General features: G+C 45.7%; 1 protein-coding gene across 2 annotated transcripts in view; it reads left to right on the top strand.

The window, feature by feature from the left end:
- LOC109889555 (protein kinase C alpha type) overlaps positions 1-13,357 on the top strand; it is a 195,153-nt gene that overhangs the window by 128,950 nt on the left and 52,846 nt on the right. For both annotated transcript variants that reach the window (XM_020481062.2, XM_020481071.2), the window contains exons 6-8: positions 9,240-9,396; positions 9,500-9,634; positions 11,324-11,417. In XM_020481062.2, the coding sequence (XP_020336651.1) occupies positions 9,240-9,396; positions 9,500-9,634; positions 11,324-11,417 (386 nt within the window). The remainder of the gene's footprint in view (positions 1-9,239; positions 9,397-9,499; positions 9,635-11,323; positions 11,418-13,357) is intronic.

The following is a 13,357-nucleotide window of genomic DNA, read 5'->3' as shown; positions in this document are numbered from 1 at the left end:
TGTAGGATGCTATTGACCTGTACAAAGGTGAATATTGGCCTGCCACCCTTGGCTATCAATGCAATATCCAGGTCTTCTCTTCCACCTGCATACAGAAATCCATCGTCTGCATTCAATAGTCCTCTCTTTGCTGTCACGAAAGCTGAAGAAATTCTGTCCGGCTTGGCCGGCGGCCTTTTAATGAGCTGTCAATCACATTACAGTCAATCAGATTCGCTGTGTATTATACAGCACTTGCTCTCAGGATCCAGGATGCTGTCTTTTCTAGTTAACAAAGAGAACCCAAACAAGGGTCTGCTTCCCAAATGGCACCCTATTCCCTACATAGTGCACTACATTTGTCCAGAGCCCTGTAGGCCCTGGTCAAAAGTAGTGTACTATATAGGGACTAGGGTGCCCATTTGGGATGCGACCATTGCCTGCATTCCATTACCCCTCCCACTCCCACATAGTCTACAATGTGGATTCAATTTAAACTGGCACAATATTTCCCTCCATGAGGCCAGCAGTTTTTTCCTTATGCAAATTTTTTCCATCTCCACTGTATGCTTCACTGTTCTTGGTAATGACCCTAGCAGGCCACCATAGCGGGCGGTGTCTGTGAGTCATCAGCTGTAATAACCGCAGAAAAACTACAGGCAAATGAGGAATTCTCTAGATGATGGTCATGACGACATTGGCGGTGATGACGATGTTGACGGCAGTGATGCTTAACATTTACTGACACAAATGAGGTCACTGGTGTCAGGAAAATAACCTCACACAACGTCCACAAAACAAAGGTGATGATCGTGGACTTCAGGAAACAGCAGAGGGAGCACCCCCCCCCCCCCCCCATCCACATCGACGGGACAGTAGTGGAGAAGATGGAAAGTTTTAAGTTCCTCGGCGTACACATCACGGACAAACTGAATTGGTCCACCCACACAGACAGCGTTGTGAAGAAGGCGCAACAGTGCCTCTTCAACCTCAGGAGGCTGAAGAATTTTGACTTGTCACCAAAAACACTCACAAACTTTTACAGATGCACAATCGAGAGAATCCTGTCAGGCTGTATCACCGCCTGGTACGGCAACCTCTCCAGAGGGTAGTGAGGTCTGCACAACGCATCACCGGGGCAAACTACCTGCCCTCCAGGACACAGGAAGGCCATAAAGATCATCAAGGACAACAACCACCCGAGCCACTGCCTGTTCACCCCGCTATCATCCAGAAGGCGAGGTCAGTACAGGGGCATCAAAGCAGGGACCGAGAGACTGAAAAACAGCTTCTATCTCAAGGCCATCAGACTGTTAAACAGCCATCACTAACATTGAGTGTCTGCTGCCAACATACTGACTCAAATCTCTAGCCACTTAATAATAAATAATTGGATGTTATAAATGTATCACTAGTCACAAACAATGCCACTTTATATAATGTTTACATATCCTACATCACTCATCTCATATGTACAGTGGGGCAAAAAAGTATTTAGTCAGCCACCAATTGTGCAAGTTCTCCCACTTAAAAAGATGAGAGAGGCCTGTAATTTTCATCATAGGTACACTTCAACTATGACAGACAAAATGAGAAAAAAAAAAATCTAGAAAATCACATTGTAGGATTTTTAATGAATTTATTTGCAAATGATGGTGGAAAATAAGTATTTGGTCACCTACAAACAAGCAAGATTTCTGGCTCTCACAGACCTGTAACTTCTTCTTTAAGAGGCTCCTCTGTCTTCCTCTCGTTACCTGTATTAATGACACCTGTTTAAACTTGTTATCAGTATAAAATACACCTGTCCACAACAACAGTCACACTCCAAACTCCACTATGGCCAAGACCAAAGAGCTGTCAAAGGACACCAGAAACAAAATTGTAGACCTGCACCAGGCTGGGAAAACTGAATCTGCAATAGGTAAGCAGCTTGGTTTGAAGAAATCAACTGTGGGAGCAATTACTAGGAAATGGAAGACATACAAGACCACTGATAATCTCCCTCAATCTGGGGCTCCACGCAAGATCTCACCCCTCATTTTTTTAAGTGGGAGAACTTGCACAATTGGTGGTTGACTAAATACTTTTTGCCCCACTGTATATACTGTACTCTATACCATCTACTGCATCTTGCCTATGCCGTTCGGCCATCGCTCATCCACATATTTATATGTACATATTCTTACTCATTCCTTTACACTTGTGTGTGTGTAAGGGAGTAGTTGTGATATTGTTAGATTCCTTGTTAGATATTTCTGCATGGTCGGAACTAGAAGCACAAGCATTTCGCTACCCTCGCATTTACATCTGCTAACCATGTGTATGTGACCAATAACATTTGATTTGATTTGATCCTCATATTGCACCTTTATTACCCATCCCACCCAGTCCCAGCCTGTACCAGAAGAGTCCCGATACTGACCACAGCACCACAGCTGTCCACCAAGACACTACTGCTCCCACTGACTCCACTGTCATAAAACACCCCTATTATCAATATACAGAACGTGTAGACACAGTGGGACTGTATAAAAACAAGTCTACAGACACCCAGAAGTGGGCAAGCAGCCAACTGCCACAGAGGAGTTATTGTGGCTAAGCCCACACCCTAGTCCCACAGCCAGCCAGCCTTCACTCCTAGAATCACAACCTTCACTCTGTGGCGCTCTGGGAAGGGGTGTGGAGGGGGACTGTCATGGGAAGGGGTGTGGAGGGGGACTGTCATGGGAAGGGGTGTGGAGGGGGACTGTCATGGGAAGGGGTGTGGAGGGGGACTGTCATGGGAAGGGGTGTGGAGGGGGACTGTCATGGGAAGGGGTGTGGAGGGGGACTGTCATGGGAAGGGTTTTGGAGGGGGACTGTCATGGGAAGGGTTTTGGAGGGGGACTGTCATGGGAAGGGTTTTGGAGGGGGACTGTCATGGGAAGGGGTGTGGAGGGGGACTGTCATGGGAAGGGGTGTGGAGGGGGACTGTCATGGGAAGGGGTGTGGAGGGGGACTGTCATGGGAAGGGGTGTGGAGGGGGACTGTCATGGGAAGGGGTGTGGAGGGGGACTGTCATGGGAAGGGGTGTGGAGGGGGACTGTCATGGGAAGGGGTGTGGAGGGGGACTGTCATGGGAAGGGGTGTGGAGGGGGACTGCCATGGGAAGGGGTGTGGAGGGGGACTGCCATGGGAAGGGGTGTGGAGGGGGACTGCCATGGGAAGGGGTGTGGAGGGGGACTGTCATGGGAAGGGGTATGGAGGGGGACTGTCATGGGAAGGGGTGTGGAGGGGGACTGTCATGGGAAGGGACTTGTGGAGGGGGACTGCCATGGGAAGGGGTGTGGAGGGGGACTGCCATGGGAAGGGGTGTGGAGGGGGACTGTCATGGGAAGGGGTGTGGAGGGGGACTGCCATGGGAAGGGGTGTGGAGAGGGACTGCCATGGGAAGGGGTGTGGAGGGGGACTGTTATGGGAAGGGGTGTGGAGGGGGACTGCCATGGGAAGGGGTGTGGAGGGGGACTGCCATGGGAAGGGGTGTGGAGGGGGACTGCCATGGGAAGGGGTGTGGAGAGGGACTGCCATGGGAAGGGGTGTGGAGGGGGACTGCCATGGGAAGGGACTTGTGGTGGGAAAGGACAAGGAGGGGAACTCATGGGAGGAGTGGTGGGAAAGGACAAGGAGGGGAACTCATGGGAGGAGTGGGTATGGCGAGGGCTTCCTAGATTTATAGATCGTTTACCGAAGGAGGAGGAGGCCTAACATGGAAGAATTAAGGGTTGGTGGCGGGTGGGAAGTTCAGCCTCAAAAGAGAGAATGCTTTGTGTAGTGAGACCCTCTATGTGGATTTAAAAGCCCTCCAGAACTCTCTGGGCAACCAGAAACTTTATGGGGTGGTTTCCCGGACTCAAACTAAGCAAGCTCAGTGGACAATCGCTATTGAATGTGCTTTTTAGTCACACACACACACACACACACACACACACACACACACACCGCTGATTCCTCAGCGGGGCTCCCCGACAGAGAGAACAGAGCAGCTGAACTTTGTGGCTGGGCTGGTTCTCTCCTGCCAGAGACTTCCAACAGGCAGCCATGTCATTGATATTCTGTGGCTGGCCTTGCTGCCTGGCTCTCTCCTGAGGACCACTTACCCAGTCTCTCTCTCTCTCTCTCTCTCTCTCTCTTTGTGTCTGTGAGTGTTAACTCTGTGACTGACTAACATACCCGCCCCTCTTCTTATGGTTTCAGGAAAACACCTTTGTGTCCAAAAGCTGAAGTGATCTCCTGTTATCCTGACATTGGTGCCTCATTCCCTGAGCTCTTTACATTTGACTTCACATTCTACTGTCTATGTGTCAGTTCCGTTGGGTTTAGGACCAGTAGACAAAGATACGTGCTGTACGGACAACTGCAGAATCGTCAGGAAAGTCCTGCAAAAAAGAGGAGTTTTCATTTCGATAACCTCATTTCGATAACCTCATTTCTAACGTTGGTCCTAATATTTCTATATTTCCTCATTTTAACTTTTTAGATTTGTGTGCAGTGTTGTTGTCTATTGTTAGATACTACTGCAATGTTGGAGCTAGGAACACGAGCATTTCGTTACAACCGCAATAACATCTGCTAAATACGTGTGTGCGAAATACGATTCGATTTGGTACAAACAAAGCACAATCCAATGTACTCAGAGAGAAAAAGGGTCTGAAAAGAGAAGTACAGTTCTATCTGATTCACTGCGTCTGCTACCTCCGTCTATCACTCAATTGTACTGCGCCCACTCGGACAAGGTCTGCGTTAATCACGTAACAAGTGCCTGTTCTTTACAATCCAAGGCGCTTTTTTATACGGCGACTGTCCTCGAGACTCTGGTCTCCAAGGTAACGGTAGCGTTGAGGCCTCTCCCCCCCCCCCCCCTTTCATGTCCCAGTGTGTCAATGAGGACTCCGTCACTGACTGACACTTGTAGAAGATAGAATTGTCGGGAGACTTGTGATGCGCAACCAATGTGTCAGTCCACATGCACTACCGGTCTAAAGTTTGGACACCTACTCATTCAAGGGTTTTTCTTTATTTTTTACTATTTTCTACATTGTAGAATAATAGTGAAGACATCAAATCTGTGAAATATCACAGCTTTGCACATTTTTGGCTTTCTCTCAACCAGCTTCATGAGGTGGTCACCTTTTAATGCATTTCAAATAACAGGTCTGCCTTAATGTGTTTGATCCAATCAGTTGTGTTGTGACAAGGTAGGGGGTGTACAGAAGATAGTCCTATTTGATAAAAGACCAAGTCTATTATGGCAAGAACAGCTCAAATAAGCAAAGAGAAACGACATTGAAGGTCAGTCAATGTGGAAAATATCAAGAACTCTGAACGTTTCTTCAAGTGCAGTCGCAAAAACCATCAAGCGCTATGTTGAAACTGGCTCTCATGGTCTGGTCCAAATAGTACATTTTTGTTTCCAACCGCCATGTCAATGTGAGATGCGGTGTGGGTGAACAGATGATCTCCACATGGGTATTTCCCACTGTAAATAATGGAGGGGAAGGTGTTATGGTATGGAGGTGCTTTGCAGGTGACACTGTCTGTGATTTATTTAGAATTCAAGGCACACTTAACCAGTTTGGCTACCACAGCATTCTGCAGCGTTACGCCAGTCCCACTAAGCCCAAACCAGTTGGGATATCATTTGTTTTTCAACAGGACAATAACCCAACACACCTCCAGGCTGTGTAAGGGCTATTTTACCAATATGGAGATTGATGGAGTGCTGCATCAGATGACCTGGCCTCCACAATCCCCCGACCTCAACCAAATTGAGATAGTTTGGGATGAGTCGGACCGTAGAGTGAAGGAAAAGCACCCAACAAGTGCTCAGCATATGTGGGAACTCCCTCAAGACTGTTGGAAAATCATTCCTGGTGAAGCTGGTTGAGAGAATGCCAAGAGTGTGCAAAGTTATCAAGGCAAAGGGTGGCTATTGGAAGAATCTCAAATAGCCACCCTCTACTACATGATCCCATATGTGTTATTTCATAGATTTGATGTCTTCACTATTATTCTACAATGTAGAAAAGAGTCAAAAATAAAGAAACCCCCTTGAATGGGTAGGTATTCTAAAACTTTTGCCCGGTAGTGTACGCTACAATTCAATACTGTAGATTATATAAGAATAACTGTAATTCCATCAAATAAGTCTACATGTGTTGTGTGAAGCTCATCCGGTGGTAGGTAGCATGTTGTACAACTGTTATGAGTCAGATGCAAGCAGCGCAGACAGACGGACGTTCTGTTAGAGGGTCGAGGGTTCCTCCTACTGGCTGCTAATGGAAATGGAGTTTCATTTTTAAAGAGAACATGGAGGGTTTGTTCAAATTTGAGTTAACAATATTCTTTTCTGGCCATGCATGAAAATGGGTTATGCACAAGCAGTTAAATCACTTTTTGGTGGAGTTGGTTCTACACACAAGCACGCTCACACACACACACACACACACACACACACACACACACACACACACACACACACACACACACACACACACACACACACACACACACACACACACACACACTGTCCAGCCAGGTAATATCATGCTGTTGTCTCCCCGCCCACGCTATCAAAACGTAAGGCCATTATTCAAAGGTCACTTGGATCAGCTACTAGCGCTTTGCCTACACCTTTTATTTGGAGCCGTTTTTTAAATATTCAAAACCTAACCTTTGTATTGTGACAGTTAAAGTCGGGTCCTTTAAGAAATAGTGTGTAGTAACGTGTATGGTCTTTGGTCACCTGTGCATGTTAATATTTTACCGTTGGACCTATATGGAGATGTTGTGTATTGTATTTATGCCAATGAAACTATAGTATAGTCTTAAGCCAATTGAATATATCTCTACATTGCATGTTCATACAGTATGTGTGTGCTGGGGTGCAATAATGAACTGGTATTTACAAAACTGGGCGGTGCTCATGTATTCTCATAGGTTTGTAGGTGTGTGAGTTCATTCCTAGGACTATATTATACACTTTGGAAACAGATATCAAGATGCATCACTGTCTTCATATTTTACCTTCTGTCAGTGTTGCATATGACCAAGAATTATGCCATAATGACACAGCACATGCTTCAGAGGGGTTCCTTACCTAGCCAAGTGTAGGCTAGAATGACTCTAGGGCCGTCTCAAATGGCACCCTATTCTCTATATGGTGCACTACTTTTGACTAGGGCCAATAGGGCTCTGGTCAAAAGGAGTTCACTGTATAGGGAATAGGGTGCCATTTGAGACTGCCATTTTGAGAAGCATCCTAGCTTGCTTCAACACATTTATTCCCCCATTCCAGCCTAGTTCCATTAGCAGGTTGGGTCCGAGTTAGCCTGGTTGCTAATATGTTCCTCTGTTTGTTGTTATCCGAAGCCTCTGAAATGCATTGTCCTGCCAGGGATGACGTTTGGTGACAGCGGTGTGATGTAATAATGTCTGGTATGATATATTGTTTTATTTATGGGGTAGGCTGTTGTTGTGATGTAATAATGTCTGGTAGGATATATTGTTTTATTTATGGTGTAGGCTGCTGGTGTGATGTAATAATGTCTGGTATGATATATTGTTTTATTTATGGGGTAGGCTGCTGTTGTGATGTAATAATGTCTGGTAGGATATATTGTTTTATTTATGGTGTAGGCTGCTGTTGTGATGTAATAATGTCTGGTAGGATATATTGTTTTATTTATGGGGTAGGCTGTTGTTGTGATGTAATAATGTCTGGTATGATATATTGTTTTATTTATGGTGTAGGCTGCTGTTGTGATGTAACTGTTTTAACCCTGTTTGGACCCCAGGAAGAATAGCTTCTGCTCTGAGTCCCAAATGGCACCCCTATTCCCTGTATGGGGTCAGGTCTAAAGTAGTGCACTATGTAAAGCATAGGGAGACATTTGTGACTGAGCCCCTGTCTCTCCCAATGAAGGGTTCTAACCCTCCAGCCCTCTCTCACCTCTGACAGCATACTCCATCACCCGCTATCCAAACGACATTAACCCCCCAAATCCCCCAGCACAGGTGCAAGCAGGGAAGAACAGACAGAAAAAAAGTTAAAAGCTTATTTGCACATGGCTTATCGAATTGTCTCGTAACTTAATTCTCTCTCAAATGACAATCCCAGAGGCAACAAATGTAGCCCCTTTGTTATGTATATATATACTATCAATGGCTGATACGATATGGATTCATTTTCAGTACGTTTGGCGTTGTGAGGGAAATATAATTACTTATAGTTTAAAATGTATTTAGGTAAAATAACTACTATAGCTTAATATAATTACTATATCTTACATTTGATTTATTAACTGGGACTCCCAGCATCCCCTGTTTGCTGAAATTCTGTTGCTTCCCTCAAAGCGAAGATACAGGCACTCTAAGTGTAGAACTAACAGGTCAAAACTCTCCTTCATGCCAGCTGCTATCAGCTTTCTCAATAAGCTGTAGTACTCTACTGTTAGGTATGGACTGACACTATTCATGCCTGGTTTAGAGGTCTACTTCCTGTGTACATATTTCTGTATATATATTTTTTGTGTGCATTTATTGTCATGTGTTCATTGTGTTTTTATTATGTGCTGCAAAGTGGTTTGCCCCTCTGGGATAATAAAGACTCTAGTCTATTACTCTACTGTACCCTATCAACACAGAGTGCCAAAATGGCATCCATTATGCAGTTTTACTGTTTTACAGTTTTACTCTCGTAGCTTACCTGCTCTAGAGTCAAAGGTCAATCTAGCATTATAATCAACAGCCCCTGTGTCAGGGCCAGCATTTGATTGACAGGACCACATGAGAAGCTGTCCCCTGGGCTTAAGGGATTGCCTGGCCAGGCAAGCGTTCAGTGGGTCGGTCTCCGGTGACGATGCCCTGCATAATGTCAAGTGGTTGGCTGTGCTCCATGGCTCTGGGAGCCAGAGTGCTAATGGGGTGCTAATGTCCGTGTCTGGGCGCTGTTTACTGTACATGGCTAAATACAGGACCACAGGGAGGCTGTTACTACTGAAATAGTAACAACAATACCCATACTGTATTTTTTATAAAATGTCCCCTGATTGTTGAAATGCCATGCCCGTTATTAAATCCATCAGTGTTACAAGGCAACTTTATAAAGAACACACAAACTTTTCTCAAAGTAATCCACTGAACAAGCAGTGATGTCACCTGTACCACTGTACAATGTAGTAGTTAAAAATCAACATTTCCCCCTGTTGTTTCTCCATCAGTGGGCGAAGGGCGAAATCTGATCCCCATGGACCCCAACGGCTCGTCTGACCCTTACGTCAAGCTCAAGCTCATCCCAGACCCCAAGAATGAGACCAAGAAGAAGACCAAGACCATCCGCGCCAACCTCAACCCCACCTGGAATGAGTCTTTCATATTGTGAGTTGAGGTGTACCCCTGGGCACAGTGTTAGGTCCCTTTCACGTTTGTGTAATGTAGTCATTATAATTAACCCTGTACATATGTCTGTGTGTTATTCCAGCAAGCTGAAGCCTACAGACAAGGACCGCAGGCTGTCTGTGGAGGTGTGGGACTGGGACCGGACCACCAGGAACGACTTCATGGGCTCCCTGTCCTTCGGCGTGTCAGAGCTGATCAAATCGCCTGTGTGTGGCTGGTAAGTACAACATTAGATGACATTCCAATGCAGTGTTCCTCTATCTGGTAGGGAATATACAGTGCCCGCCATAATTATTGGGACAGTGAAGCATTATTTCTTCTTTTGGCTCTTTACTTCAAAACTTTGGATTTGAAATCAAACATTGACTATGAGGTTAAAGTGCCGTCTGTCAGTTTTAATTTGAGGGTATTTTCATCCATACCGGATGAACCATTTAGAAATTACAGCACTTTTTGGACCTCCATTTTAGGGGAACAGAAGTATTGGGACAAATTCACATGTGTATTAAAGTAGTTAAAAATTCCGTATTTGGTCCCATGTTCATAGCACACAATGACTACATCAAGCTGGTGACTTGACAATTGTGTTGGATGCATTTGCTGTTTGCTTTGTTTGTGTTTCAGATTATTTTGTGCCCAAGTATTGTGTACTTTTGGGGTCACTTTTATTATCAATAAGAATAGAGTATGTTTCTTAACACTTCTACATTAATGTGGATGCTACCATGATTACAGATCATCCTGGATGTATCGTGAATAATGATGACTGAGGAAGTGACAGACGCACAAATGTCATAACCCCAGAAAGATGCTAACCTCCCTAGTTATTGTGATTATGAGAGGTTAGCATGTCTTGGGGGTATGATATATAATGCTAACCTCCCCTGTTATTGTAATGGTGAGAGGTTAGCAATGTTTTGGGGTATGATATAAAATGCTAACCTCCCCTGTTATTGTAATGGTGAGAGGTTAGCATGTTTTGGGGGTATGATATAAAATGCTAACCTCCCCTGTTATTGTAATGGTGAGAGGAGAGGTTAGCATGTTTTGGGGGTATGATATTTGTATAACTTTCTCACTCATCAATATTGACGATTAATTCAGAATTTGTCCCAATATTTTTTTTGTATTGTGTTTTATGTAGACTACAGGAAGAGTAGCAGTCATTAAGTTATTAGTGAAGAAGGGATCTTAATGAACATATACTTCATTGAATTGGTTTCCCGTTGGAAGCAGAAACAGCTGTCGTCTGATATGTTTTATTGCAATTTCTATTTGGAAAGAGCAGTGATAAATCAAGATAATAAGTCCCTTCTTTTCAACTTACCTGCATTTCATGTCATTGTTTGTCATCACAGAGCCTCTTGGCGCTGTAGTCCCTTATATATCAGTCTGGTACAAACCGATCATTAATCACAACAGCAACAGTGAACTTTATCTCCACGTCTCGGTGCCCTTTGAGGTGCCATCTAACGGCCGTGGGTCATAAATAGGGATGTGTTTCATGAGCGCCGCCAACACAAGGATAATTCTGGCCCAGTGGGACTGGAGCTGAAGGGACTGTTGCTTTGTAATGAACAATGCGTCTGGGCCAAGTGGGTATGAATCAGGAGGTAGAGTGTGATCGAGGAATGAAGTGATGCAGGAAGGGATGCGGAGACGTAAGCTAGTGGCCGCTCGATACCTAGCTTTTTGTCTCCGGGTTGAACATTTTTTTTCTCTCTCTTCAGTTTTATAGGCTGTTGAGATGTTTTTATGTTCTTAGAAACATTGTTACTTTTAACACTTATCTACTGGACTATAAATAGGAAGCTGGGTCTCTGTGCTTGGATTCACAACTATGTTTTTTTTTGTTGTCAACAATCATAATTGAAATACAAATGATTTCTCTCTCTCTCTCTCTCAGGTACAAGATGTTGAACCAAGAGGAGGGCGAGTACTACAACGTGCCCATCTCAGAGGAGGATGACGGAAACGAGGAGCTCCGACAGAAGTTTGAGGTGAGGCCTCAGAGACAGGACTGGGGAACATATTAACCCTAATGTCTTTTTAGTTATTGTAGCCCATCCTGCTTTCATCCAACATTCTGGGATTTTATTACATATTTGCCTGGTAGTTTGTATGAATGACTTCCCTTTCATCCTAGTGTTTCATGCAGTAACAGTTGTGTTTTTTCATGTTTATTATATCTACATGTGACCATGACTAAGTGAACTAATCATATTAAGTCCTCGAGCTTCTTCCAAAGCCACTCCACAACCACATTAAACTGGCATAATTGAATTTGGCCCTTCTCCATGACAAATATGTTTGCATTTCAAAATGGCCACCATCCCCCTCCAGACCGTAAGCATTGTGTGTTCTGGAGCATCTGGACATAAAAGGGTCATGGATTCTCTATGGAAACAGGGCTGTTAATTAAAACTCTGTTGCGCTTCTCGTCTTCCTTTAGGCACCCAATGGGAGGCTGCCTCGTTAATTTCTCTGGGTGGCTCACAGGTGGGGTGGTCTATTTCTCTTCCTCCAAAACACTAGTTTATCCAGCTTTGTAGATACAGGCTTATAGAACATGGTAGGACTTGACCTTTGACCGCTGTTTTAGAATCAGTGGTAACTCAGACTGGTGTCACTGTAAAGCTGTCAGTTCATCAGCACGAACATGGATTTGGGCTGGAAGGGTTAGTCCGTCACTCCTGAGAATATCAGTTTGAGATTTATATTTGAATTCTATTCCAAAAGATCCGTAATTGATTGAGTGATATGGATAGAAAGATATCCACCACTTGTCTTACGGGCAGTGGGTCAGGGGTGTCACTCATTTTGCCCCTGGGGCCGCATTCAGTCTTTAACGTGGTCCTGAAGGCCACAGTGATTTAAAAATATATATATTTCCTTGCCGTAAAAATTTGCTTAAAATAATTCTCTATCGTTTTTGGATTTTCAATGCTAGTGCTAGTGATCACTGACTATAGTGTAGGGGTGGAGCGGTTAGAGTGTAGGGGTGGAGCGGTTAGAGTGTAGGGGTGGAGCGGTTAGAGTGTAGGGGTGGAGCGGTTAGAGTGTAGGGGTGGAGCGGTTAGAGTGTAGGGGTGGAGCGGTTAGAGTGTAGGGGTGGAGCGGTTAGAGTGTAGGGGTGGAGCGGTTAGAGTGTAGGGGTGGAGCGGTTAGAGTGTAGGGGTGGAGCGGTTAGAGTGTAGGGGTGGAGCGGTTAGAGTGTAGGGGTGGAGCGGTTAGAGTGTAGGGGTGGAGCGGTTAGAGTGTAGGGGTGGAGCGGTTAGAGTGTAGGGGTGGAGCGGTTAGAGTGTAGGGATGGAGGGGTTTGAGTGTAGGGATGGAGGGGTTTGAGTGTAGGGGTGGAGCGGTTAGAGTGTGGGGTGGAGCGGTTAGAGTGTGGGGGTGGAGCGGTTAGAGTGTGGGGGTGAGCGTTAGAGTGTGGGGGTGGAGCGGTTAGAGTGTAGGGGTGGAGCGGTTAGAGTGTGGGGGTGAGCGGTTAGAGTGTGGGGGTGGAGCGGTTAGAGTGTGGGGGTGGAGCGGTTAGAGTGTGGGGGTGGAGCGGTTAGAGTGTGGGGGTGGAGCGGTTAGAGTGTGGGGGTGGAGGGGTTAGAGTGGAGGGGTTAGAGTTGTAGGGATGGAGCGTTTCGAGTTAGGGCTAGAGGGGTTAAGAGTGTGGGGTGGAGCGGTAGAGTGGGTGAGCGGTTAGAGGTGTAGGGGTGGAGCGTTGGGGGGAGCGTTAGAGTGTGTGGGTGGAGCGGTTAGAGTGTGGGGTGGAGCGGTTAGAGTGTGGGGGTGGAGCGGTTAGAGTGTGGGGGTGGAGCGGTTAGAGTGTGGGGGTGGAGCGGTTAGAGTGTGGGGGGGGTGGAGCGGTTAGAGTGTGGGGGTGGAGCGGTTAGAGTGTGGGGGTGGAGGGGTTAGAGTGGAGGGGTTAGAGTGTAGGGGTGGA

This window comes from Oncorhynchus kisutch, linkage group LG1, assembly GCF_002021735.2.
Source record: "Oncorhynchus kisutch isolate 150728-3 linkage group LG1, Okis_V2, whole genome shotgun sequence".
NCBI lineage: Eukaryota > Metazoa > Chordata > Actinopteri > Salmoniformes > Salmonidae > Oncorhynchus > Oncorhynchus kisutch.
Note: the sequence above shows the minus strand (reverse complement) of the source record. Positions and strands in the feature narration are given on the sequence as shown.